At 43.6% G+C, this 24,165-nt stretch overlaps 1 protein-coding gene across 1 annotated transcript; it reads right to left on the reverse strand.

The window, feature by feature from the left end:
* Positions 1-9,351: 9,351 nt before the first annotated feature.
* SLC48A1 (solute carrier family 48 member 1) lies at positions 9,352-23,897 on the reverse strand. Its single transcript, XM_075265785.1, has 3 exons — positions 23,699-23,897; positions 11,765-11,932; positions 9,352-10,064 (listed from the first exon to the last, which is right to left on the reverse strand). Exons 1-3 carry the CDS (start codon positions 23,829-23,831, stop codon positions 9,928-9,930), a joined length of 438 nt encoding a protein of 145 aa, XP_075121886.1. The 5' UTR covers positions 23,832-23,897; the 3' UTR covers positions 9,352-9,927.
* Between the last annotated feature and the right edge of the window lie 268 nt (positions 23,898-24,165).

The raw sequence follows: 24,165 nt of genomic DNA on the forward strand, positions 1-24,165 counted from the left end.
ATCCCGGCAAGGGAGGCCAAAAACGCAACGTGAAAAAGCCCTGAGGATTTATTAGGAGGGCTCTTATAGATGGTGTTGACTCTCTATAGGCACTTTCACACGTAGCAGATTTTACCTGCAAATGGAATCTGATTAAGCCTTGTAATGCTGCTAAATAAAGGGAAATGTAATACATAATTGGTATGACGCAAAATAAGGTAGTTTTAAAATGGCGTCGGGGGGGGGGGGGGGGCAGACACTTAGGCTGTATGGGGCCCCAAAATTCCTGATGGCGGCCCTGGTTATACTGCATCCACAGCTTGCAGCGGGTGTCGGGGCTTCTTTCTAACCAACACATCAAACAGATTTTTATCCTCATTTTAAGAAATATTAAAAGTTATGTTTTATTTGTTTTTCACCTTTTTCTTCAGTGTACTTAGAACAGGCAATGACAAACCTATCACATATATTATTCTTTGTCTGTGAACCCTTGCTCTCATGTCTTTGGCTTCAGGACCTACACATAAATGGTCATGTGACCATTTCTGAGTTGGTCCTACTACAGTAACAAGTCCTGCCTTCAAGGACCAATGCACATCACAGTCCTACAGTCTTCTACCAGTGATGTCTCGGCACAGCATCCTATAAGGAAGGAGCAGTCAGTCCCACCTGGTTCTTCAAAAACATAAAAGTCGCCAAAGTAAACCAGACAGAACATCATAATAGCAAATAAAAGCAGAAGTAAATGCTATGTGCCATCTTTATTTAAAAAGAACTGGTAAAACATGAACATAGTTACACTGAAATATGAAATACATCATGTATGAAAAGATTACATGTTCCAGGTTTAATAGAACTTTAAAAGTGATACATATAGAAAAGATTATCCCTTATAGATCGGTCACAATAGCCTGTGACTGTATAGCTCCTATACCTTGCTGCTTTACATAAGCCGTCATGTATGGAGCAGAGCATAAATATAAATGATGTCTATCAATATACCAAAAAAGCCAAAGCCACAATGTACATCTTATACGAATGTTCTCTGGGGCTCAGACCGGAAAATATATCCTTGCGTTTTTAGTATGAAAAAATATGTCTGGTGCTTTTTTCTTTGAAAGGATTGGCACAATCTGTAGAACTGGAGAGAAATGTAGAAACTGCATCTTGACTAATATGTAAAGTGATTTACTGCTACATTTGTCATCCAACACACAGGCTGTAGGATATCCACCTATATGTGCTACACAAGCGTATGGCGATCATGTCTCACCAAGCAGAGCTGCAACTCCAGGATTGTCCTTCAGGTGGCATCATTTCTACATTTTCAGCAGCACCAGTCATTGGTCAATGCATAACATAGAAGTGAACTGACATGAAATATAACATTAATGCTAAGCCGTATCCTTCCCAACACATATTGTAGAATTTTTTATATATATATATATATATATATATATATATATATATATATATATATAATCAAACATAGGAATATTCAATGTTATCCATGACCTTCAAAATATTGAAGATTCATTCCTGCTTGCTGGCACCATATATCTTGTACATCTTGAGGCTGAAAACCTGACACTATTTATATTCTGCTCACACAGGACTTCCTAGTTATGCCACAAGCTCAGTTATATGCTGTTTGTATCTGTGGGTATACAGCAGTGCCACACCACGTCATCCATATTGGATCTTTACACTTGTCAGAGGAAGAAAATGGTTCTGTGTATTTTTTTACTTCTTTTTTGGAAGGTAAAGACACTGCACAGGTACCATCCATGTGCTACAACACAAGGGGATATTCATGTGCGGCCTCAAGGCAGGGCACATATATGTCCTCCTCTGCCCACTGGTTAAGGCCTTTGTAAGATTCCACATGTGTAAAAAAAAACATGGTGGCGCCCTGTGTCCTTTGCAGAGACTGCTGACTAGCCTCAGTGGTCATGTGCGGCAGGGACAACACCAGAGGACCAGGCCCGGACCATGCTAGGAGACACCGAAGTATCAGGGATAAGTAAATATAGCCTTTTTTTTAAAAAAATGTTCACCTTCCCCAGATATAGATATATATATATATATATATATATATATATATATATATATATATATATATATTATATATACATACCCTTTTAAGCTGTTCTGATATGTTTTATCCAGACGCCATTTTTGTGAGCCACACATGGGTAGTGCAGTCAGAGGCGTAACTAAAAGCTCCTTGGCCCCAATACAAAATATGTAGTGTGTTATTTCCCGTACTGGTGTCTCCTTATGTTGTAGAGAATCATTTGAGCCCCCTTAGCCTCCGGGCCCTGTAGCCATTGCTATCTCTGCACCTCCTATAGCTACACCCCTGAGTGTGATCATGACAAGCTTTCAACCTCTCCATATTTCCATTCACTGACAGTAAGCAGGAATCTTAGGCAATTTACGAACAACGAATACGGAGAAGTTGCAGAACTCTTCAGTATACTTATATTAAACAGGTAAACTTATTTAGTCTTCTCCATGCATCTTCTACGGATGCAATAACTTATATGAAATAAAATATAACCTGATACAATTGTTTACCTACACCCACACTGATCTCATGGCGTACCTATTGCACAATTCAGGAGAAAGCACCTAAAATGTCTGCAGAATGTAACACCACAGACTCTTCACATAACATCACGTAGCCAAGAGCCCTGCTTAAAATTCCCTTTAGACAGATCAGGTACTTGAAGGGATTGTTCAGGATTTGGAAATAAATGTGGACGCCTGTGGTGGATGTAAAAGAAAAAATAAATGTATACTCTCCTGTCTCGCAGTGCTCCGCTCTTGATCCCCTTTCCGTTGCGTGCCATGGAAGCTATGATGTGACCACCGAGACCAGTGGCCTTAGCGGTCGCTGGAGAGGGACCAGTGACTTCATTCACATAAATCACCAGTTCATTACCAGCAACTGCGGAGGCCACGGATCGGTCCCAGCGGTCATATGAGCATATGGCTTCTGGCACTGCAAACACCCCGGGACATAATATAAAAGCAGACAACATAGAGTCAGAGACAGGCGAGTAGGCACTTTTTTATTTTATTTTTTAAACACCCATCGTGGCTTCCCATGAATTGCTCTAAATCCTGGACAATCCCTTTAAAGTGCCAAATAATTTTTAGTGTCTATCACAATGGCTGTAGCCTTAGGACTCTCACGGGCAAGGATATTACCTCCATACATGAGCATTGGTAATACAGAACGTCTCCGGAAAAAAAGACAGGGTCTTATATTATCTTTTGCTCTGAAAGATAGGCTAGGGCAACAATCCACTCACCAGACCCCCAAAACAATTAGCCTGTAAGTGCCAATGGCAGATGGGCTCTCACACAGATTTGTGTCACTCCTGTCAACATCGTGTCATTGTCAGGCAACCTGCCATCGCAGCGACGTTCCACAGCAGCCAAGAGTAGCAGTTGTCTCCCCCTGGTGACGGAAAGCAGACACAACGGAGCGATGCCAGCGGGCTACCCAATCTACGTGTGAGAGCCCAGCACTACTAGTAGTCAACCTTTATCATTGTGGAGAACTCTCTCACTAGCGCCATCTTGGACAGATAGCCTACTTATAGTCAATGTCCGATTCTTTCTTTTGGGGGTGTCTGCTTTCCTTGATGCAAATCTGTAATAAGGACACTCACATGGGGAGGTGATACCCTTGTCTGTGAAAGATTCCCTTTCAGTGGCCCAAATGCGAATCACGCATGAAAGTGAATGTTCACCTTTTGGCTACGGGCAACAAGCCAGTTTTGATAAATTATGCCCGTTGTACTGATCCACGAGTATGCAGCGCCACACCTCCCATGAGGTGACCTGAAGCGACCGCTTCAGGCGGCGCTATGCCAGGGCTCCGGAGAGGGCGGCATTTCTGCTCCAGCGGCCGCCCCTCACACTCAGGCAGAGAGCAGGTCCTCTCCCTGCCTGCTCTCTGCCTGCTAATGACGCTCGCTCTGCTCGGCCCCGCCCCTCCGCTCAGCCCCACCCCTCCGCCCCGCCCCCTCCTGGGGGGGGGGGGGTCTCTGACATCTGCCTCAGGCGGCAGAAACCCTAGGTTCACCCCTGCAAGTATGTATATAATTCTGTAGGCTTAAAAGCTGAAATCACCCAGCATTCCCTGCTTAATCTACCTGAAGGACTATACAGCAATGTAACGCAGAAAAATATTTCCTCCGTTGTATCATAGCAGCTCAACACAATTACAGTATTAGAACATTTCCCTCAATAAGCTTGTTGACGGTTTCCACTAAGAAACAGCAAGTAAGAGATTTTTCTCAGTTCTAGCAACAGTCTCATAAAAGCAGAGAATCTGCAGATAAAACCACATGGAGGCCGGCACTTTACTAGTGGTTTTGTAGGGTAACAGGGACATGTCAGTCCCTGGGCACATGTATATGCGTCACCCTTCATATTGATGGGACTATGTAGGACCTCATGTCAGGAACACTACTGGAAATACAAAGAAATAGGAAACTATTCAGTGTTTAACACAGACGTGGAACCATTTTGGAAAAGCAAACTTGGAGACTGGTTCATTTCTGGGAAAAAGCAGTTCACACATTTCCTGTAAAGACCTCAGTAACTTTCCAATATTTCGAAACTTTTCCAATACAGACAAGTCCCCTCCTTATACTGTTCACAGGATACGGCTCCATGAGATTAGGCCACATACTGAAACTAGACCCGTATACGCTAACGCAGCTGTCATTTCTCCAGAGCATGACTATATACAATAAATAGCTGCAAGACGAGTCAGTACTAGTTTCCAGGCCTCATTCACACAGTGCAGTTTTGATGCAGGGTTATATATATGATATCTTATCACAGAAGACAATAACAACCAATGAAAGGTCATTGGAAAAACAAGATATCAGGCTGCAGCAATTTAACCAATTGCAGAAGTTCGGGTTAATTTAGCTAGATCTGTATATTATTCAAGCCATAATCTGGAATGAATCCTAAACAGGGGGAGGGTACAGCATGTAATGGATAAAGCATCAAACCTGTATATGGGCTCATGGAGTGGCTGGAGATCCTTATTGTGGATCCATTACATCAGGGGTGCCTAATATGTCGATCGCGATCTACCGGTCGATCGCAAAGGACGCATGGGTCGATCACGGGATGCAGCCAGGGATCCCTGGTGTCTGCTTGTTCACAGTGCAGGCTGAGAGTCGACTCTCAGCCTGAGCTGTGAACAAGCACTCCGGACACTTGCAGGCTGGGCAGCAGCAGCTCCGGGGGATGACGCGCTCCCCGCTCTTAGGGATGGAGGGAGCCGGGGTGCTGCTTGTTCACAGCACAGGCTGAGAGTCATCTCCGGACACTGGCAGGCAGCCCCGGCCTACCAGTGCCCAGAGATATAATTCTCAGCCTGCGCTGTGAACAAGCAGACACCGGGGATCCCTGTGGGGATCCCAAGCCCACCCCAACCCCGCCCACAAGACGTGGGTAGTAGATCTTTTGCCTTGGTCTGTTTATAAAGTAGCTCACATGCTGAAAAAGTGTGAGCATCCCTGCATTACATGGTATTCACTCGCCTATACTCAGTTTTGATGTTTTTCCAGTACAAGTTTGCTACATCTGTACATACTCCTGATATACCATACCAGTGAAATATTAGGTGTGATATACTGGATATATCAAAATAGATGAGAACTTGATCCCATGAAGGGGACAATGGTGACAACCGGCAATGAAACTTATATGTAAACCTATAGTAATGAGATTACTAGAGGTCAATCTAATCTCATCCATTTCTAAAATGAAAGGGATTATCCAGTTTAGTACAAATATTTCCATAGGTGTTATTAGAGAAGGCAATGATCATAGAGGACTGTCCCCTCTTAAGCATCCTCATGGTTATAAGGAACAGAAGGGCCAGTCATACACTACATATACATGCCACTGACCTGATGAGGTTCGGGGTAATGCTTCATTGTCTGGGTGGTGACGCTACAGGAGAGATGAATATTATTGCCAGGTTTCCCCACTGAGAACAGCTGATCGCTGGGGGACCCAGCAGGGGAAACTGTGATCAATTTATTGTCAAGGGACCTTTCTGAAAGGTACAGATTGAAAGGGTTTTTAATCCACCCCGCCCCACCCCCCATGAACGCTCAGTCCTACTACAAGAGGCCTCACCCTGCTTGTCATCTGCTGCCTGATGACTGCTCTGCCTTCTTGTTTAGCGTCAACGGCCACCCCAACACCTCCTGTCAAGGCCTCGCCCTCAACGCATGTACCAAGCAGGAAGACGGGTCAAACCCAGGAGAGATATGGACTGTAAGAGCAGGCACTACTGAACATCACCCCTGCCAGGACTGCCCCACATTACAAAACGTCTGCCCGTCAGGGCAAAGGCCTTGGTGTGAACCTCAGCTCTGGAGGCCCAGCCTGGAGCTGCTGTCTTGGTTTACATTGAACTAAGGCCAGAGAGTTGCCCAGGCATCCATCTACCATGCCAAGGACTGGGCATCACCAGAGCGCCCGCCTTACCACACTGAATGACCTGGTGCCACCCATCATCCCTTCTCTATCCTGCTGTCCAACACCCACACGAAACCCGGAGATGCTGACTCAGCATTGGGAGACGCTAGGACATGGAGGAAGGTAGGGACACGCAAGGTTGTGTTATGTTAGAGCTTCCAACCTTAAGTGTCCCTTCCATGTTACGTCAGAGCTTCCAGATCAGAGATCTGTTACTATCTAACAACACTAAGCATCCTGCTACTAACTAGGACAAGGACTCTTTGGCTTTCAATGCCATGTCAGATTTCTAGTTACAGGTTCAGTAAATCTGAGAGTGATAGTACTTTGGCGGTATTCTGATCAGACCCCTTGCGGTAACAATAGGCTACTTCTACAAAAGTTACGAACGTGAGTGACTTATGAGGACACATGAGAATGATAGCTAGTCTGTGCCAAACATCTATGCTGTTGTTTTCCAAGAAAAATTGTGATGGTAATTTAGAAGTATACAGAAGAGCAATAGACAAGACCATCAGAAGACTCCTGTAGATCCTGGTATACCCCGCCAATATGTCTACTACCTTTATCTAACATTGACATCTATTTACACAGATGTCAATCCATTTGCATCAGTTTTTTACATCTGTTAAATGGATGTAAAAAAACGTGATGTGAATAGTGCCTTACAATGATAGAACAGCAAAAATTATTACAAGCATACGCACCCCAAGGGTTTCTAGAGGATTTCTTCATAGCAAATCTATCCTAATAAAAGATTACATTAAACTCATCCCTTTTTCTAAAATAGTAGGTCTTCTTGTCATTTTGGCATTGGGAATACTACAGCTTGCAGCGCTATCCCTGACATAAAGACGTTGGGTGCCATTTGAATCTGTCTTGAGACGGTACAGATAGCATCATGGTTTTTATTATAACCAGACATATAGTAAGTGTAAAAAGGTTCCTTCATGCCTTATATAAAGAGATCTCCCAACATTACCCATTGAACAGCTTTCGATAGAAGCATCTAAGTATATAAAACTAGTCAACTATTGGGAGCATATAGCTTCTCCCTTAACTATTAACAAGGAAAGTCCCTTAAGGTGAACCTTTCAGGTGATTTCTAAGAGTAGGGTATGATAAAGGGAGAGAAGCTGAGCTCTGTGATATATAGGATGATGTGATTTGGAGCCGGAGTGAAAAACAGAGTTAATTCTGACAGGACTCCTAAGGGAGACATTGAGAGTCCTGATTACTCACCGACATAGGATGACTTAGGGCTCTCCCTGTATCAGTGCGTGTGTGTTGTCACTCACTGTGTGTGGGTGGAGTAATTAGGACTCTTAGGGTAAGTTGACACAGGGTTTTTTGGATGGGAACCTGAGGCGGTGGCCAAAATACGGGTCGCTGCAACTGGATGCCGGCATCCAGTCGTGCACTCCGCTCCGGGAGGGAGTGTCTTCAGGCGGATGTTGCGAGGCAAATCCGCCTGAAAGAATGAGCATATCACTGCTTTTTCCGAGAGCCGGAACAAACGTCTCCTGGAAAAAAGAACATAGAAATCAATGGGAGCTGTCTTTTTGGTCAAGATTTTGAGGCGGATATGGCCTTAAAATCTTGACCAAAAAAAAAAAAACGAGTGTGAATTTACCCTTACTGTAAAAACAAGAACAAATACTGAACCGATGCTCGTGTATTATCACTGGATAAGTGTTGTGATATATAAGTACCAACAGATGTCTGCTCACCTTGGTGAGTTGTGAGGAGTCACAACAACCCAAAAAGCCTTGAACACCTGTAGGTCCCAGGTAGAAATGCTGAGCCAGCAGCTGCAAAGATGTCTCGAGGACGTGTAGTACACCAGCAGAACATGGACCAACCCAAAAAACAGGTAAATGACAGCGCTCACCCGAGCAATTAAAGGGGTTGTCCCATCACAAGGATCCTATCTATACTGCTAGTTTACGTGGATTTAAGACTTTTCCTAAATGCATTGCTTTACCAAAACTGCTTTGTTTGGCCGCTATCTTAATTTATTCACTTCATTGTTTACACTCCGTTTCTATGGCCCTTGGGATTATCTGCTCAATTGTCAAGTGATGTAGCTGCCTGCTCTCAGAGGGGGAGGGAGGGGCTGGAACAGCTCTGAGCTGTTTGTGTCTTTTGAGTAGCAGAGCTCCAGGATTTCTGAGCTCTTATCAGTCGGTTTAATTGAATTTGGCTGATAAGGGCTGAGATAGGGAATCCCTTACCTCTGTATGTAATGCAAGCTAACTCAAATCCAGCTCTGCTACATCAGCTTCACACTAAGGTAATTCATTTACAACCAATCCCGTGCAAGTGAAACCCCAGGTTAGTGAACAAGCGTCATGGGAATATCCCTTTAAAGGCAATCTTCTTTATTGGAAACGGTAGGCACAACGCGTTTCGGACAAAAACGTCCTTTTTCAAGTGCACAATCACTGGACTAATCGGCTCGATGCCTTTAATTGCTTGGGTGAGCGCTGTCATTTACCTGTTTTTCGGGTTGGTCCATGTTCTGCTGGTCTTAACCTTACTGTGTCCTCTAGGAGTCCTGACAGGACTTACTCCGTTTTCAATCAGAATTCCTGCACCAAATCACATAAACCTATATATCACAGAACTTCGCTTCTCTGCCTCCAAGAAAAAAAAAAAAAAAATTTAAAGATTGGCTTTGTTTTTTGTTTTTTAATAACAGATGGCAAAGTTCTATCTCCCAATGGAACGCCAATGCAGACACGTAAAAAATCCAACATTTATAGTGCAGATCATGGTAACCTCCACAAGCTTCAGGCATTACAATAAGTGCATCCTGGTCGCAGCTGTAGTTCACAACCCATCTTACTAAAAACTGTTTTTTATTTTTTAACTTTGGAGAACATACTCCAAAAATAGTCATTATTTTTAGTTACACAAGGACATATACACACACACACACACACACAAGAAAGTTAGCATATGCTTAAAAGAAATTAAAATCCTTGCACTGTGAAGTCATTCACTAGACATCTTCATGAAGACATGTTCCGCTTCATTGAATTGCCAGACTTTATCAATCCATTTCCGTTTTCGCAGAGTCGCGATAAAGTGACTGTGCTGGATAGCTCTGTCTGTGAGAAGTAGCGCTCAGTTACTGCTGTTAGAGCATTGCAAATTCCATATACCCAGATTAGGTTAAAAATGTAAAAAAAACCTAAAAATCTGAATTTAAATTAAAAAATATACTTGTTATGGAGGAAGCAGATGCGGTAACCAAATAAGAATATGAATACAATGTTCACCTTCTCCAAGAATCCTTCAGTTCCTTTGGGTAGTTTCCTTCAGAAGTCATTGTGGAGTAGCTGAGCAAAAGACGAGGAGCTTGTTATATATTCAAAGACAATAAAAAATCCACTTTCAGTCACTAGAGATCAGTGGTCAGAAGTCACTGAGGATGCTGATGTCAGCAAACTCTTTCCTGTAACGGTAGGAGTAGAGGCCCAGCAGGAAGGACCACTTCATGGACATGAAACTCCATACACAGGACAAGTAGAAACTCTTTGGATCGACGAAGGCTAAGTGGGGAAGAACAGAAACAAGTGAGAATAACCAAAAAATACCCAAAATAAAGGCCTTACCCATAAAAGTGAACGGACTATGTACAGATTATGGGGATATTGTCACTCCTTAGGGAGAGACCACCATGTAGGTGTGTGGAGTACTAAAAAGCCATTTTCGCTCCACTGTGGGGGATTATGGGAAGAATATGCAAATGTCTTTCCCAGGATGTAAATAGGGAAACACTGCCTCTGTATGCTGTCCTCTATGGGAAGCTCTCTGAACATCATGCCTGACTTTCCAACAAGCCTGTATTGCAATGATCCAGAGTCAGTATCATCCCAACTGGGGACAGCGCCGTTTCGTTCTGATTGGATCTCATCAGCACAGTCTAGGGAGAACTGACTTGGCAGAGGTGAGAGACTTCTAGACCAGATTATGGGGATATTGTCACTCCTTAGGGAGAGACCACCATGTAGGTGTGTGGAGTCTTATAAAGCCATTTTCGCACCACTGTGGGGGATTATGGGAAGAACATGGAAATGTGTTTCCCAGGATGTATGTACATTCAGCCTTTTTTTCCTCCCCTTGTGCTAAGAAAATCACAAACTTGCTTGAATGAAATTAATAGGTCAGTGAAAATAAACTGACAACATACAGTATATTGTTGCTGAAAAAACTGATGTCATTTGATCTGGAAAAAAATGCCGAAACAAATTCTGAAGGAAACCTCATTCAACAATGATGTCAATGGTCCATTTTTCCGTTAAAGCACACCGAATAAACAAAAAACGGCCAACATTATGTGAACGTTGTAAAAATGGCCATTTAGACCCCATGTACATGACTGAGTGTGCTTCGATTTGGGGCCAAGTTTTCAGCAGAATGCACTTAGGACAGGCATCCACATGTGTCCTGTTATGCATGCATGTCTATGGGGGCTTCTGATCCTTTCCGTCCCAATGACACAGATGATTATAGAGCAGGTTCCCTCCGGCTCTGTGTTATTGGAACAAGGTGGATTGGAAGCCTCCATAGATGCCAACTTGGTCGTGTGCATGGGACCTAAAGCGGATTAAAAAGTCCATTTTTATGCATATTTTTTGTCAGGGTATTTATTTTTCAGCCATTTTCTGACCGTCTGTCCAGTCTGAAAAAGAAATGGATATACTGAATTGTTCTTTCTTTAAAATAAATCCGATTTATCTGTATTCAACATCTGTGAAATTGTTTTACAACAGAGGTTGACATGTGTGTACACTCCGACATCCATGGTTCTAAAAATGGATATGTGAGGGATGTTAAAAAAAAATGTGCAGGACCCCTTATCATTGTTTGCAAGCCAAAACCAGAAGCAGTGTAATGGAAAAATCTGCACCCATCTAGTGTCTTTGATATGCAAACACTTATGTGAATAAGGCCTTACAGGTTTTCAGGGCTTTCGATATTGATGGACTATTCTTAGGATTGGATTAGATCTGTGTGGGTCTGACAGTCAGCAGCCCCATCAACCAGCTAAACCAAAAAACAAAACAAAAAAAAATTTCAACTTGGATGGATCGGAATCCCTCATAGAAATGAATGCATCATCATGGAAGCCATAAATGTCATCTAAGTGCAGTCCACTTCAAAATCAACCCCCCCCCCCCCCGCCCCCAAAACAGCACACTCAGTTGCGTGCATGGGGCCTTATAGAGACTTTTCGCTGAGTACTTACATTGATGGTTGGATATGGCTAGAGCAAGGAATGTGAAGAAAGCTATAACAGCCAAGATAAAGAAGAAAATCCCAATACAGAGGAAGAAGCGCAGCCCCTTCAGCCATGTTCTCCAGAAGTCCTGGACGTACATGATATGTGTGATAAGGGCCCAGAGGGCCAAAACACCTGCAGGGGGGAAAAAGGAATAAATTACAATGTTGTATAAGGAATTAATTATAAAGGAATTCATGGACCCGAGGCCGTCATTATACCTCCAGACATGTCAGTCATACTAAATACTTATATTCTATACTATATACTTTCCTCAAAATTCTGTTGTGCGGTTCCTCTGTGAGTTGCCCAGGAAATCTAAGAATAAATTGCCAACTGGACATTGCCATCCCCCTTGTCATATAGGTGTGTGGCTACACAGTCTAGTACACTCAGCACTGCGCTTGTAGGACACACCCACAACTGGCCACACCCAGTTGGCAATCTATTCAGAAACTTCCAGTAGGATTAACAGACAAAAGTTCTAACAAAATAGATAATAAATTATTATTATTATTGGGGATACAATTATTTACTAAATAGACCTAGAAAAATAAATCACCCCATACGTCTGTATGCAGATTGTTCAGGGTTCACCTTAACACCTGGTGTCCGTCCGGCACAAATCCAAATAAAGTTCTGTAAACTCAACTTTTTTTTTTTTTTAGTTAAAAAGAACAAACATCTGACGGACCCCATTTTAGTCAGTAGGGACTGTCGGGCTTCATTGGTGTCCTCTATTTTTGTGCTCTGTTTGTCCATTTGTTCTTGAGTAGCTTCAGAGAAGAACTGCGCCGATGCAAAGGGGCGGTGGGGGGGGGGGGGGACAGGGAAGGGGAGTATAAAGCTTTTTTATTTTTATTGCAGGAATGGATGGTTTTACAAGGCAATTTGGAACACTAAAGCCAGGGTCCATAAGAACCTGTGGGTGCTTTATTGTCAAAAATTGCCCCGCCAGGTTCCCTTTAAAGGAGTATCCAAATATTATTATGACCCTACATACAAATAACACACAACATGAATATATTTTCCTCCAATTTTACTAAAACCTTTATAGTCAGGATCAGAGGCGTAACTATCGGGGGAAGTAGCAGTAACGGCTGCCACAGGCTCCGGGACATTAGGGGCCTAGTGACAGCTGCTACCGCTACGTTTTTTTCTTTTTTTTTTTTAATAGGCCATTTTCTCCAGCCGGTAACGGGCTCTATTTACTTACCGATCCTGGCAGGGGCTTGGATTGGTAAGTGACGCCATGGGCCCCACAAACGCTATTATTATACTTGGGGGGGGGGGGTCTTTTCACACCCCGAGTATAATGATCGGAGGCCCGGGAGAGGTCGGGGTCTTTGGCGTCGGTTGGGGTGGGGGGCCCATGTCAAAAGTTCGCCACGGGGCCCCGCCGTTCCTTATTACGCCACTGGTCAGGATGCGTGATAGTCACATATTAACAGAGTAGTTGAGTCTTTGTGTCCTGGTTGTGCACACGGAAACACTAGCAGGATTGTATAACGTGCTGGTGACTTTGCACTTTCACAATTCAGAGGGGCTGGAACTGATGACTTGGCAGAGGTTTTACATACCAAGACTTCTTAAGTGTCAGGCAAAAGCACTAGCAAAGACGTATACATGTATGGAGGTGAAGCTGTTATTTGGGAGACACTAATGGTTAAAAATAAACTTTCCATACATAAATAGTACAGGTGCTGAGACCCTTCACTCAGCTGATCGTGGGGGTATCAGGTATCCTAAGGATATGCCATCAATATGTCCCGGAATACCCCTTTAACACTGTGACAAGTATGAGCCTTGCTTTCTCTTGACCAGTGTTTCTCAGACCTCCATTGCCGGTGAAGTCTTACCTATATTATTGCAGAATGAAGCTGCTTAGATATGTTTTTTCTGTGAATAATATAATATAAGGAAGTGTCATGTGGATGAAAGCATGACTCTACAAGAAATATTGCATACTTCAGATTTTAAATTTGACCTTACGGTCGCAGAATAAAAAAGGAACCATTTCTGAAGTTGTAACTTTTTTTTTCTTAAAATAAGGAAAACTACACGGCGTGATTCAGCAGAAAATTTAGTGCAATGTCATGGTGAGGATCTTACATTTCCAGGTGCAAAGATCAGCTGGTTCTGCTGTCACGAGTTAGGCCCTAGATTAGAAATTATACTAATAGTGTCCAATATTTAAAAAAATCCCACAAGATGTGCACCAAATGTACAGCACTTGTAAGTATATGCTATACAGATGCAGAATTTATACATAGGTTGCCATGTTATATATAAAAGTTTACATAAACTCTTAAAGGGGTTGTCCAGGGAAGTTTTTTTTACCTAATATGCTCCAGGTTTCTTTTTAGATACTAGACTTAGGTGTTTCGGTCTGGATATGACCCCAAGTCACGTGATGGGAACCAACACCCAACCTCCACTCTCCTCTATGGTTTCCACCACTAGCTACATGTGCTATGTGGACTACCTGTGAATATGAACGAGGAGGGACGAGGTGGAAAAACCCAGAGCCTGGTTCCACTCATGTGACCGAAGGTTAGGGCCTGCCCAGAACATGTAGGTCCAGTACCAAGACAGCAAGTTAAAAAAAGGTTCTCTGGAAAAGCACTTTAATCAGATGTCCTGTGGTAGAGAATGAATGGATAGATGGTAAAATTTAGCATGCATGGCCACTCATAACAGCTGTATGATATGGGGGGATAGGGGAATACACAACCCCATTGAGGAGACAAGTTTGGCACCCAGAAGTAGGATATCGATCAGACATTTATGACCTATCTTGTGGCTATGCCATACATGCATAAAATGGAAACATCACTTTAAAGATAATAAAGCTTTCACTTCCTAGTCAGAACCTTATTATCAGAGAGGGAAAAATACATTTGTAGGACCATGAAAATGACTTTTGGGGTGCTTAAAGGGAGAGGGTCACCAGAACAATTCAACCTAGCCCTGCAGATAGATAGGTTAGGGTCACCTGAATCAAATGGCTTTCCCCTTGTGAATCGGTGCTTCTGTTGCAAAGGCATCACCGTTAGAGATGAGCGAGTACTGTTCGGATCAGCCGATTCGAACAGCACGCTTCATAGAAATGAATGGATGCACCTGGTACTTCCGCTTTGACGGCGGCCGGCCGCTTAACCCCCCGCGTGCCGGCTACGTCCATTCATTTCTATGCGAGCGTGCTGTTCGGATCGGCTGATCCGAACAGTACTCGCTCATCTCTAATCACTGTTTCTGTTGATATGCAAATGAGATTCAAAAAGGTCAGCGCCGCCGCCAATAGAAGCACTGATTCACAAGAGGAAACACAGTTTAATTCAGGTAACCTATCTATCTGTGGGGCTGGGATGATATACTGCGTTCTGGTGACAGATTCACTTTAAAAAATAAATATAAATAAAAATAATAATAATATAATAAATAATAAAAACTACACAAACACAATCTACACATGCAAACCCACCCCCCCAAATGTACCAATGCATAATAATGATAAACGCACACAGTAGAGTCCCTCACGCCTCGCCATTGTTATCTTAGCAGGGATTACACCCTCTGTAGATCTCCAGGAGCTTCTCAAAGAACTTGCAATTACCTAAGTAAATTTTACAAGACGTTGTCCTCGTTTCCAGGCTCAGGAATGCCATCATTTGGAAAGCATTATGTGTGGGAGGCCAGAAATATTGGGCAATAAGTTACAGGAAGTGTTCACATGCAGCATCTTAAAGGGAATGAATCCAAAATGATCCACTGTTTAAATCAGGTTTTTTGTTTTTTGTTTTTTTTAAAAAATTTTCCATGTCCTGTCACTATCCAAATTAAAAGGGAAAAATGAAATCTTGAGGTTCCCGCACAAAACACTTTGTGTTCTGCAGAGATAATATATTATATGGTCATTATAGACAGGATTACAGTAAATGTTGGGGGCAGATAACACAAGATTCACCTCCTCCCCTCACAGACTATGCCTGGACCACTACAAGCTCAGTGGTTAGCTCTGATGCATTGCAGTGCTGGAGTCCTGGGTTCAAATCCAGCCAAGGACAACATCTGCAAGGCATTCGTATTTTCGTTTGGTGTTTGCGTGGGTTTCTTTCCCTGGTGACGATATATCTGTAAAACGCTGTGCATTATGATGGTGGTATATAAGTAAGTAAAATAAATAATGTTTAAGTGTTTAGAATGTGGTGTATAATATATCACAATGTGGTGCAAAATGTTGCATCTTGTTTTAGCAGGACAGAGTTGAGGCTTACCACAAGGGGGCATGACTTCAAATACAGCAATCTGTGCCAAAGGTTTGCTGTTACATTTTGGCACTACTGAGGCCAACAGGTTTAATTAGACAGTCTATGCACCAGATTTATACAACCTGAGCCACTATAATAAATTTGGTGCTCCCACCATTCCCAAGCAATCAGTACAGGTGGTTTTGGTGCCTGATATGATAACCAGGCACTCTAATGTCAAATGGGTGGTGTTAGGCAGAAGCAGCAAGGGGCGTGACTAAGAACTAATCAAAGGCAGACAGTGTCTGAGCTCTGAGTCACTCCCCCTTGCCTACTTCTGCCCATTTGACATTAGGGAGTCTAGTTAGCATCGTAGATGCTCAAAGTAACTGATCAGATTGTTCAGGAATGATGGGGGCTAGAGAAAGAATTCCAAATATGTAGGAATCAGTGGAGCGGATATAAAGCATAAACTTCCGGACAACTTTTGATTTCATGGTAGTCTTTGTGTCATTAACAAATATGTCTCCTTTCTGTGAAATCCTGCATGCCTTTATTCTTTCCTTTGTTTCGGCTTTGAGAGCTGTGTCTGCCTCTCACTGAATGTTCCTGTATATTGTCAGGGTCTGGGGTTGCTAGGTGGGGTGGTATAGACACACAAGTCCAGTTTCTTTAGTCCAAAACAAAGGTAGAGTTTTATTTTCATTCAATAATATAGTGCAGAAACAAAAGGAAACAATACAAAAATAAATCCCTGCCCGGCTAGGCTCTAACTAAACATAGAATAGGTTACCTCACCTAGAATAACAGAAATCCAAAACCAGTTGAGTCATTCAGGATACAGCTCCAAAAATATGACCTCTCTGTTTGGCTCTCCAGCCAAGCTCTGCCAAAGTGTTGCTGCTGCAGCTGACTTCTTAAGTCTCCTTGACGAGGAGACTCTCTGCAGCTGCCGATCCATCCCCAAAGTGTGGACTGGAGGGGGGTGGAATGACAGGTCCCACTACCAACCTACCTGCCATTCCTAAAAATCCAGGCGAATACTGAGCATTTACCAAAATGCCCAGCAGACGAAAGTTGTCTGCTGAGAACAAAAATTCCTTCTGGAGTTTTTCATCTCGCCTACCTGAGTAGTCTGGGTGAGATGTACACCCCCTCCATTACCTGACCAGCCATCGGCTTACAATATGGTGTACAAGAGTACAGGGCTGTGTAACGTAGAGAAATGCGGGTAGGGGAGGTCACTTCAAACAATTATATCTCCGACATTACAAAAACTTACAAACTTGCTTTTGGTGTCACATGAAAGAAGAAATTCTTTTCTTTCATACAACACTAAGGTTCTAGTGCTAATTTTTTTTTTCCAGAGATGACAGAAACCATGATTGGGATAAGGATATTAATAAGCAGATGTATAACATATACTGATAACAGCCCCTTGGGTAATATGGCTGCTCCCACAATTATGTAAAGAAAGCCAAACTATAAAATCTACAATCAAAAGTAAAACAGATAATAATAACTGTAAGTCTAAGGCGAGGTTCACATCTGCGCCCGGTCTCCGAATGGGGATTCTTTTCCCACTCCGCTTGAAGAGCGCAGAGAGAAAAGTGCTGCAAGCAGGGATTTTCTTTCTGCATTTTTCGACCTCTTTGGGCAGAAACCTGGCTGACCCCATAATAATCTATGGGGTCCGTAAGTTTCCAAAGGTAACCGCTATTTTAAAGGGATTCTATCATTAAAATTACATTTTTTGTCCTTAACACGTAGGAATAGTCTTAAGAAAGGCTATTCTTCTCCTACCTTTACATGTCTTCTCCGCGCCACCATTCAGTAGAAATCACGTTTTTTGTCTTTATGCAAATGAGTTCTCTCGCAGCACTGGGGGTGGGCCCCAGCACTCAAACAGCACTGGGCGCATCCCCAATGCTGCAAGAGAACTCTCCAGCACTGCCTCCATCTTCATCTGGAACGGCCTCTCTCCGCGTCTTCTTCCAGCGCTGGGGGTCAAACTTCTACGCATGTGCAGTCAGCTCTGCCATCGGGCCTTGGGCAGAGACGACTGCACATGCCCGCAGCCATTTATTGTGGCCGTGAGCGTACCGAAGAAAACCGGAATTTCTACCGAATGGCAGGCGCGGAGAATACATCTAAAGGTAGGAGAAGAATAGCCTTTCTTAAGACTATTCCTACGTGTTAGGGACAAAAAATAGCATTTTAATGATAGAATCCCTTTAAGCGGATTAAGTTTCCATTTGGAGAATCTCCAAGTGGATCCCCCAAATGGAAATCTGAATACAAGTGTGACCCTAGCGTAATACTATTATACTGCAATAGTGCATCTTCCCGAAGAACAAGAGGAACAGGCAAGCTGAATGTGACAGATGCCGATTCCTCCCATACCTCAACACGTACATTAGATGGCCAGCCGGCACTATGGAAATTGATGGGCTGTATAAAGGATGATCCTGCTGATTCCAACTAGTCCTGCCAACCTTTTAATGTGCATTTGGGATGTCTGAATCTCCCAAGACATCTACCAGACTTTAACTTTCCGATCCTTTTGTTCTTGCGGACATAAGCCAACTAAGAGTGGCTTTTCCCCCCACCACTATATTGCATGTGCACTCCTTACCCAGTCGGGGTCAGCTTGAGGTAGCTGTTAGCAAAATGACTATTCGGCATGATGGCTATCTTATATTTATGGTCAGCTTTGGACTGCGCTCCCTAGTTTAGCCGCAAGCTGAATTCCTTAGTGACCTGAGGGTCCGCTTCTCTGGAAGGCCAGTGTCGGTGTCTATGTATGTGTCTGTGCACGGCCACCTTTAGACAATAATCTAAATATATCATAGATGTATAAACCTCCGTCCTTTTGTAAGTGTTCCAGGAGAGCAGATGTTTGCAATGATTCTGTATTGCTACTAGTATAACCTGCATAATATTCTGGGACCACCAAAACACAAAGCTAATTGAGAATGTTAACTGCTGGCACCAAACGTCCCTGGTGTCCTAGCCAGCTAGGTATGTGACATATGCATTTAATGAAGGTAAGAATTAATTCGGTCCTGAAGTCCAGAACAGACTTATTGGCAGCAGATTTGCCTTATCTTGCAAAAAACAGCTGTTTCTAGCAGAGCCAAGCAAAAAGTATTCTATCCAGACAGAGTACATCACCTTCCAAGAACGCTGGGAGGGATTTACTAAGGAAACGGAGCAGTCACACAATTGTACTGCCACAACATACAATAAAGTATGTATCATACCGACAAGAAGATCTATGGATGATTCTTATGTATAGTCATGTGGTCACAGCACTTTCGCCCTATAGGAGTATTTCAGTGATGTTACCCCCTATGCAGTGGGTAGAGGGTCATTTGGTAATTGGTGGGCATCTGACCGCTGGATCCCCCACTGATCAAAAAAATGAGGGAGTTCTGCATCCTAGAGCAGTGGTCAGAAATGAGAGCCCTTCCTCTATTCATTTCAATGATACCACCAAAGATGGATGCATTTCCTACCTCAGCTCCATTCAAACCGGGGGACAAAAGCGATCAGCCAATTGCTTGATGTGACCAGAATACTCCTTTATAAGCTTTATGGTCACTGTCAAGACATATGAACCCAAGATCAATCCGTGGGTTAGGTTTAATGCTCCGGAGACCAAGAACTAAAAACTTTTATAGATCCAAACCACCAACTTCAACACCAGTTTTTACGCAACCAGACTCTGACTCCTGCTCCGACTTCATCAATGGCTGATAGCCATGGTCGATCAGAAGCAGGAAAGATCTTTTAATACATTAAAGGGGCTGTCCACTTTTAGCAAATAAATGTTATTGTTATTATAGTGAAAAGTTGTACAATTTTCCAATATATTTTCTTTATCAATTCCTCACAGTTTTCTAGATCTCTGCTTGCTGTCAGTCATTGTTTACTTCTAGTGGATGAAAATCAGTTCATGGTCATGTAATGGACACATAGGTGCACAACATGTTACAGTCACAGCACAGTAGTCTTGTAATGAGCCGTACATCTGTGTGTCTATCACGTGCCCATGGGTTGTCCATCACGTGACCATGGGTTGTCCATCACGTGACCATGAACTGTCCATCACGTGACCATGGGTTGTCCATCACGTGACTATGGGACTGTCTATGACGTGTGTGACCATGGATTGTCCATCACATGACCATGAACTGACCAGGACGTGACCATGGACTGTCCATCACGTGACTATAGGAATGTCCATCACGTGACTATGGGACTGTCCATCACGTGACTATGGGACTGTCCATCACGTGACCATGGACAGTCCGTCACGTGACCATGGGACTGTCCATCACGTGACCATGGGACCGTCCGTCACGTGACCATGGGACCGTCCGTCACGTGACTATGGGACTGTCCGTCACGTGCCCATGGACTGTCCGTCACGTGACCATGGGACTGTCCATCACGTGACCATGGGACCGTCCGTCACGTGACTATGGGACTGTCCGTCACGTGCCCATGGACTGTCCATCACGTGACCATGGGACTGTCCGTCATGTGACCATGGGACTGTCCGTCACGTGACCATGGGACTGTCCGTCACGTGACCATAGGACTGTCCATCACGTGACCATGGGACTGTCCATCACGTGACCATGGGACTGTCCATCACGTGACCATGGACTGTATGTCACAAAGCTATAGACTGGTTTTATCCACTGAAAGTAAACAAAGAATGACAGCAAGCAGAGGTCTAGGAAACTGTGAGGAATTGATACAGAAAGTATATTGGGATATTATATGACAACCCCTTTAAAAATCTAGTGACTGAGTCCTGTGAAAGTAAATATGCAACAAACTATGCATCTAATTATATAATATTAATAGTACAGTATAATTAGAAATAGTTAATTATTTAATTTTGTAGCCAGAGTAACTTTTTTCTGGATACACAAAATGAGTCCCAACTCTGACTCCACAGCCCTGGTGGTATAATTGCTTTATAGAGATGGCACATGCTAGGATATACTATTCATTTATGACTCATTGAGGTCTGACCTGTGGCTCCCACCGACCTTGAAAACTAAGGGGATGCCATACTGATTTAGTGCGAAATCCCCTTCTTGCCTTTTCCTTCAAAGTGGTTGTGCTTCAGTTCTTGCACAGCAGGAACCCAGAGCAAAGATAGGGGGCGCTGCAGCAAATCACACGTGAATGTGGGTGGGGCGACATAGGCCAGTCAGGGCTGCATCACCTGAATTTACTCATTATAACTCACGCCAGTTTTCTGGATTTGATCTGGCGGAAAATCTGCAGCATATATGCCGAAACCCCGCAACTGTAAACTGTGCTGTTTCTGTGCATATCCGCTGCAGATTTCACCACATGCAGAACAAAGCATAATATCCACTGTGAAGGTCCTCCATATAATCCTACAGGCTGCATGACCATAGTACAGCTCAATGGACAGTATGTGCTAGAATGGAGAGAGTACAATAAGCCACTGCCAGGTATGCTGTTGCATATAGGAGAGACTTAGTTAGCCTCTAGTTCAACAATGTAACACCCAAAAATGCTAAGGCTCCAGTGCCAGACCACTTACCTAACACTCTTGGAGACAAGATAGCGCCACCTACTGGATACACTACACATCTGATTTACACTACTCCATTCTAGACTCAACCATCAATATTTTGTACACTGGGGCAGATTTACTAATACTGTCCGCAAAGACAGCGCAAGCTTAGACGGTCTTAAACTGCACCAGATTTATCAAAGTGTCTAAAGTTTGATAAACCTGTCATATGCTTAAGACTGTCTAGTCTAACTTTACACCCTCCTATTTGTTGGTTTAAATGTTCTTGCCACATTTTGGGCGCAGAGTTACAACTTATACCATTCCCCTACATACCTGCAAACTTTCAAAGGACAGACAGAGGGACAGAATATGTGACGCTCTATCCAACATAGAGAATTTAGCCACACCCACATCTACTTTGACTCCGCCCATTCCCATCCATTTCTCTTTGTGCCTCCACAAAGTATAATTCCCATTACATTATAATACCCTGCTGCAATGGCCCCCACAGTATAAAGTCCCTCTCCTGGTGCAGCTACAATTTCATCTCCTGTCCAGCTAATGCCCCCCCCCCACTCTATTTTCCCCCATTTAATATTCCCCTCCAGCCGGCCCCACAGTTTCATGCCCCCCCTCAAGCTGGTCCTCTGTTTAGTTGCCCCCACAGTTTAATTTTCTCCCCACAATATTATGTCCCTCTCCTGGTACAAAACAAACATAACAATACTCACCTCTCCTTGTTCTCCTGCAGTGTCTGGTTCTGGTGGCTTCAGGTGCAATGTAAGTGACGTCATCACATCACTACTCCTGGAGCAGAATGGTGAAGCATTTGTACTGAATTATTCATTCCTACCATTCACCATTCCCGATTTCAACTCATCTGCGTCCTCTCCGGATGAGTTGATATCAGGACATGACCCAGAACCCAGGACTGTCCTGCTGAATCCAGTATGGGTGGGAGACATCCCCCTTAGCATGGAAGCCACGCTTCCTTCTCCACACAAGTTGGAAAAGTGTATAAAACATGTTCAAAACCCCAGATAAATATTGGGCATAGCATGCAGCAGTTTTTTGGTGCAAATTACACCAGAATTCTGGAATATTTTAAATCTGTGTGGGTTTTTTGAGCATGTGGATGAGATCCGCTGTGGATTTCCTGCACGTAATTTGGCTGCTGAATATATACAGTGCATATGTCCCATGTGAACATACCCTTACCATGCTGTATAGAATAAACAACCACTCACAAAAATATAGTCGCCACAAAAAAAGATGAAATGGAGTGGAGAGGTGTCCAAGGTAAGCCTCTGTTCACATTTCCATCAGGGACGTCAATCACAAAATAAAACCGCCTCCCCCGCCATGACATTTCTGGCATCCCATTGTAAGTCAATAGGCTCTGCACCCCACCACCAGATTTTCCTTCATACTGTATGACAGATGCAGCACTTCATTAATTTTGTTTTTCTGCTTTATAAAAAAAAAGGAAACCTTGACATAAGTGTGAACAGTGTCTAACAAAGCACACAATAACACTCTGCGTATACACTGTGGAACATATCTCGTACGTTCCAATAAAGTCCCAAATGACAAGTGACATCTTATTCTGCCTCCCACCACCCGTGTGTGCATGTCCTTCCATACAATGGTCACATGACCTCAGGTGCAGGTTCATCTTATTGTATAACATGACTTTTGCATCTTTTGAGTCATGTGACTGTCCGGGTTTCCATTCTTGTCAATGTTCTTTTAGGGTCTTGTCACTTTGTTGCTACTTTTATATTCCTGCATTAGTAATACATGTGTATCTCATTGACACACAGACAATATTGGATTGGCAGCGTCCATGACAACCTGTGACCTTATATCATACAGATCCATCCTTAAAGGGACACATTATGGATTGTGCTGTACAACCAGCACACACATTACTGCTATCCTGTACACACTGCCCTCAGTCACCATCAGTCCTCTCCTATGGCTGCATAGCAATAGATGACAGACATGTATCAGATGGGAAAGCACAGGCTGACATCATCCATACCTCACCTGCGGCTCGGTACAGTATATCATCACCCCTACCTGACAGGCCCCCCATGGCCGCTGTCCAAGGCTGCCCAAAGGCCACATTCCAAGCCAGGAAAGCCGACACACCAAATATGGTGCCCACTGTGGCGTAAATGATCCGGATCCACAGCTGCTTAGTGACCGCCATGGAGACCCCGGGGTGCTCTCCGACAACACAGGGACAAACCTCTGGCCACAGCAGGGCTGCGCAAACAAGAGCACTCTCCTCTGTCTCTGCACGGATTGGTCAACAGAGCTGTCAGCTAAACTGCTAGGAGCCAATCACTGTACAGCTAATGGGCAGGCTTACAGAGTCATAGCCAATCAATAAACACAAACCTGTTAACCAATAGGCAGAGCTGTATTATATGACGTTACCAGGCAGAGACTGTGCCCGGTCTCATTACGGCTCCTGGGCTGCTTAGGCTTGTGGCTGGCAGGTGCTGGCCTTTTAAGGGGTGTGGCTCTGGTTTAGTCTCCTG

This window comes from Leptodactylus fuscus, chromosome 2 (genome assembly GCF_031893055.1).
Source record: "Leptodactylus fuscus isolate aLepFus1 chromosome 2, aLepFus1.hap2, whole genome shotgun sequence".
NCBI classification, from domain to species: domain Eukaryota; kingdom Metazoa; phylum Chordata; class Amphibia; order Anura; family Leptodactylidae; genus Leptodactylus; species Leptodactylus fuscus.

What these genes read in the sequence shown, in the direction of transcription:
- SLC48A1 (XM_075265785.1), bottom strand. Translation starts at nt 23,831, where the DNA reads ATGGCGGTCACTAAGCAGCTGTGGATCCGGATCATTTACGCCACAGTG. An exon ending in GGCCATGGGGGGCCTGTCAG is followed by an intron (nt 11,933 to 23,698) that starts GTAGGGGTGATG and finishes TCCCCCCTGCAG; the next exon opens with GTGTTTTGGCCCTCTGGGCC. An exon ending in AGCCATATCCAACCATCAAT is followed by an intron (nt 10,065 to 11,764) that starts GTAAGTACTCAG and finishes TTCCCCACTTAG; the next exon opens with CCTTCGTCGATCCAAAGAGT.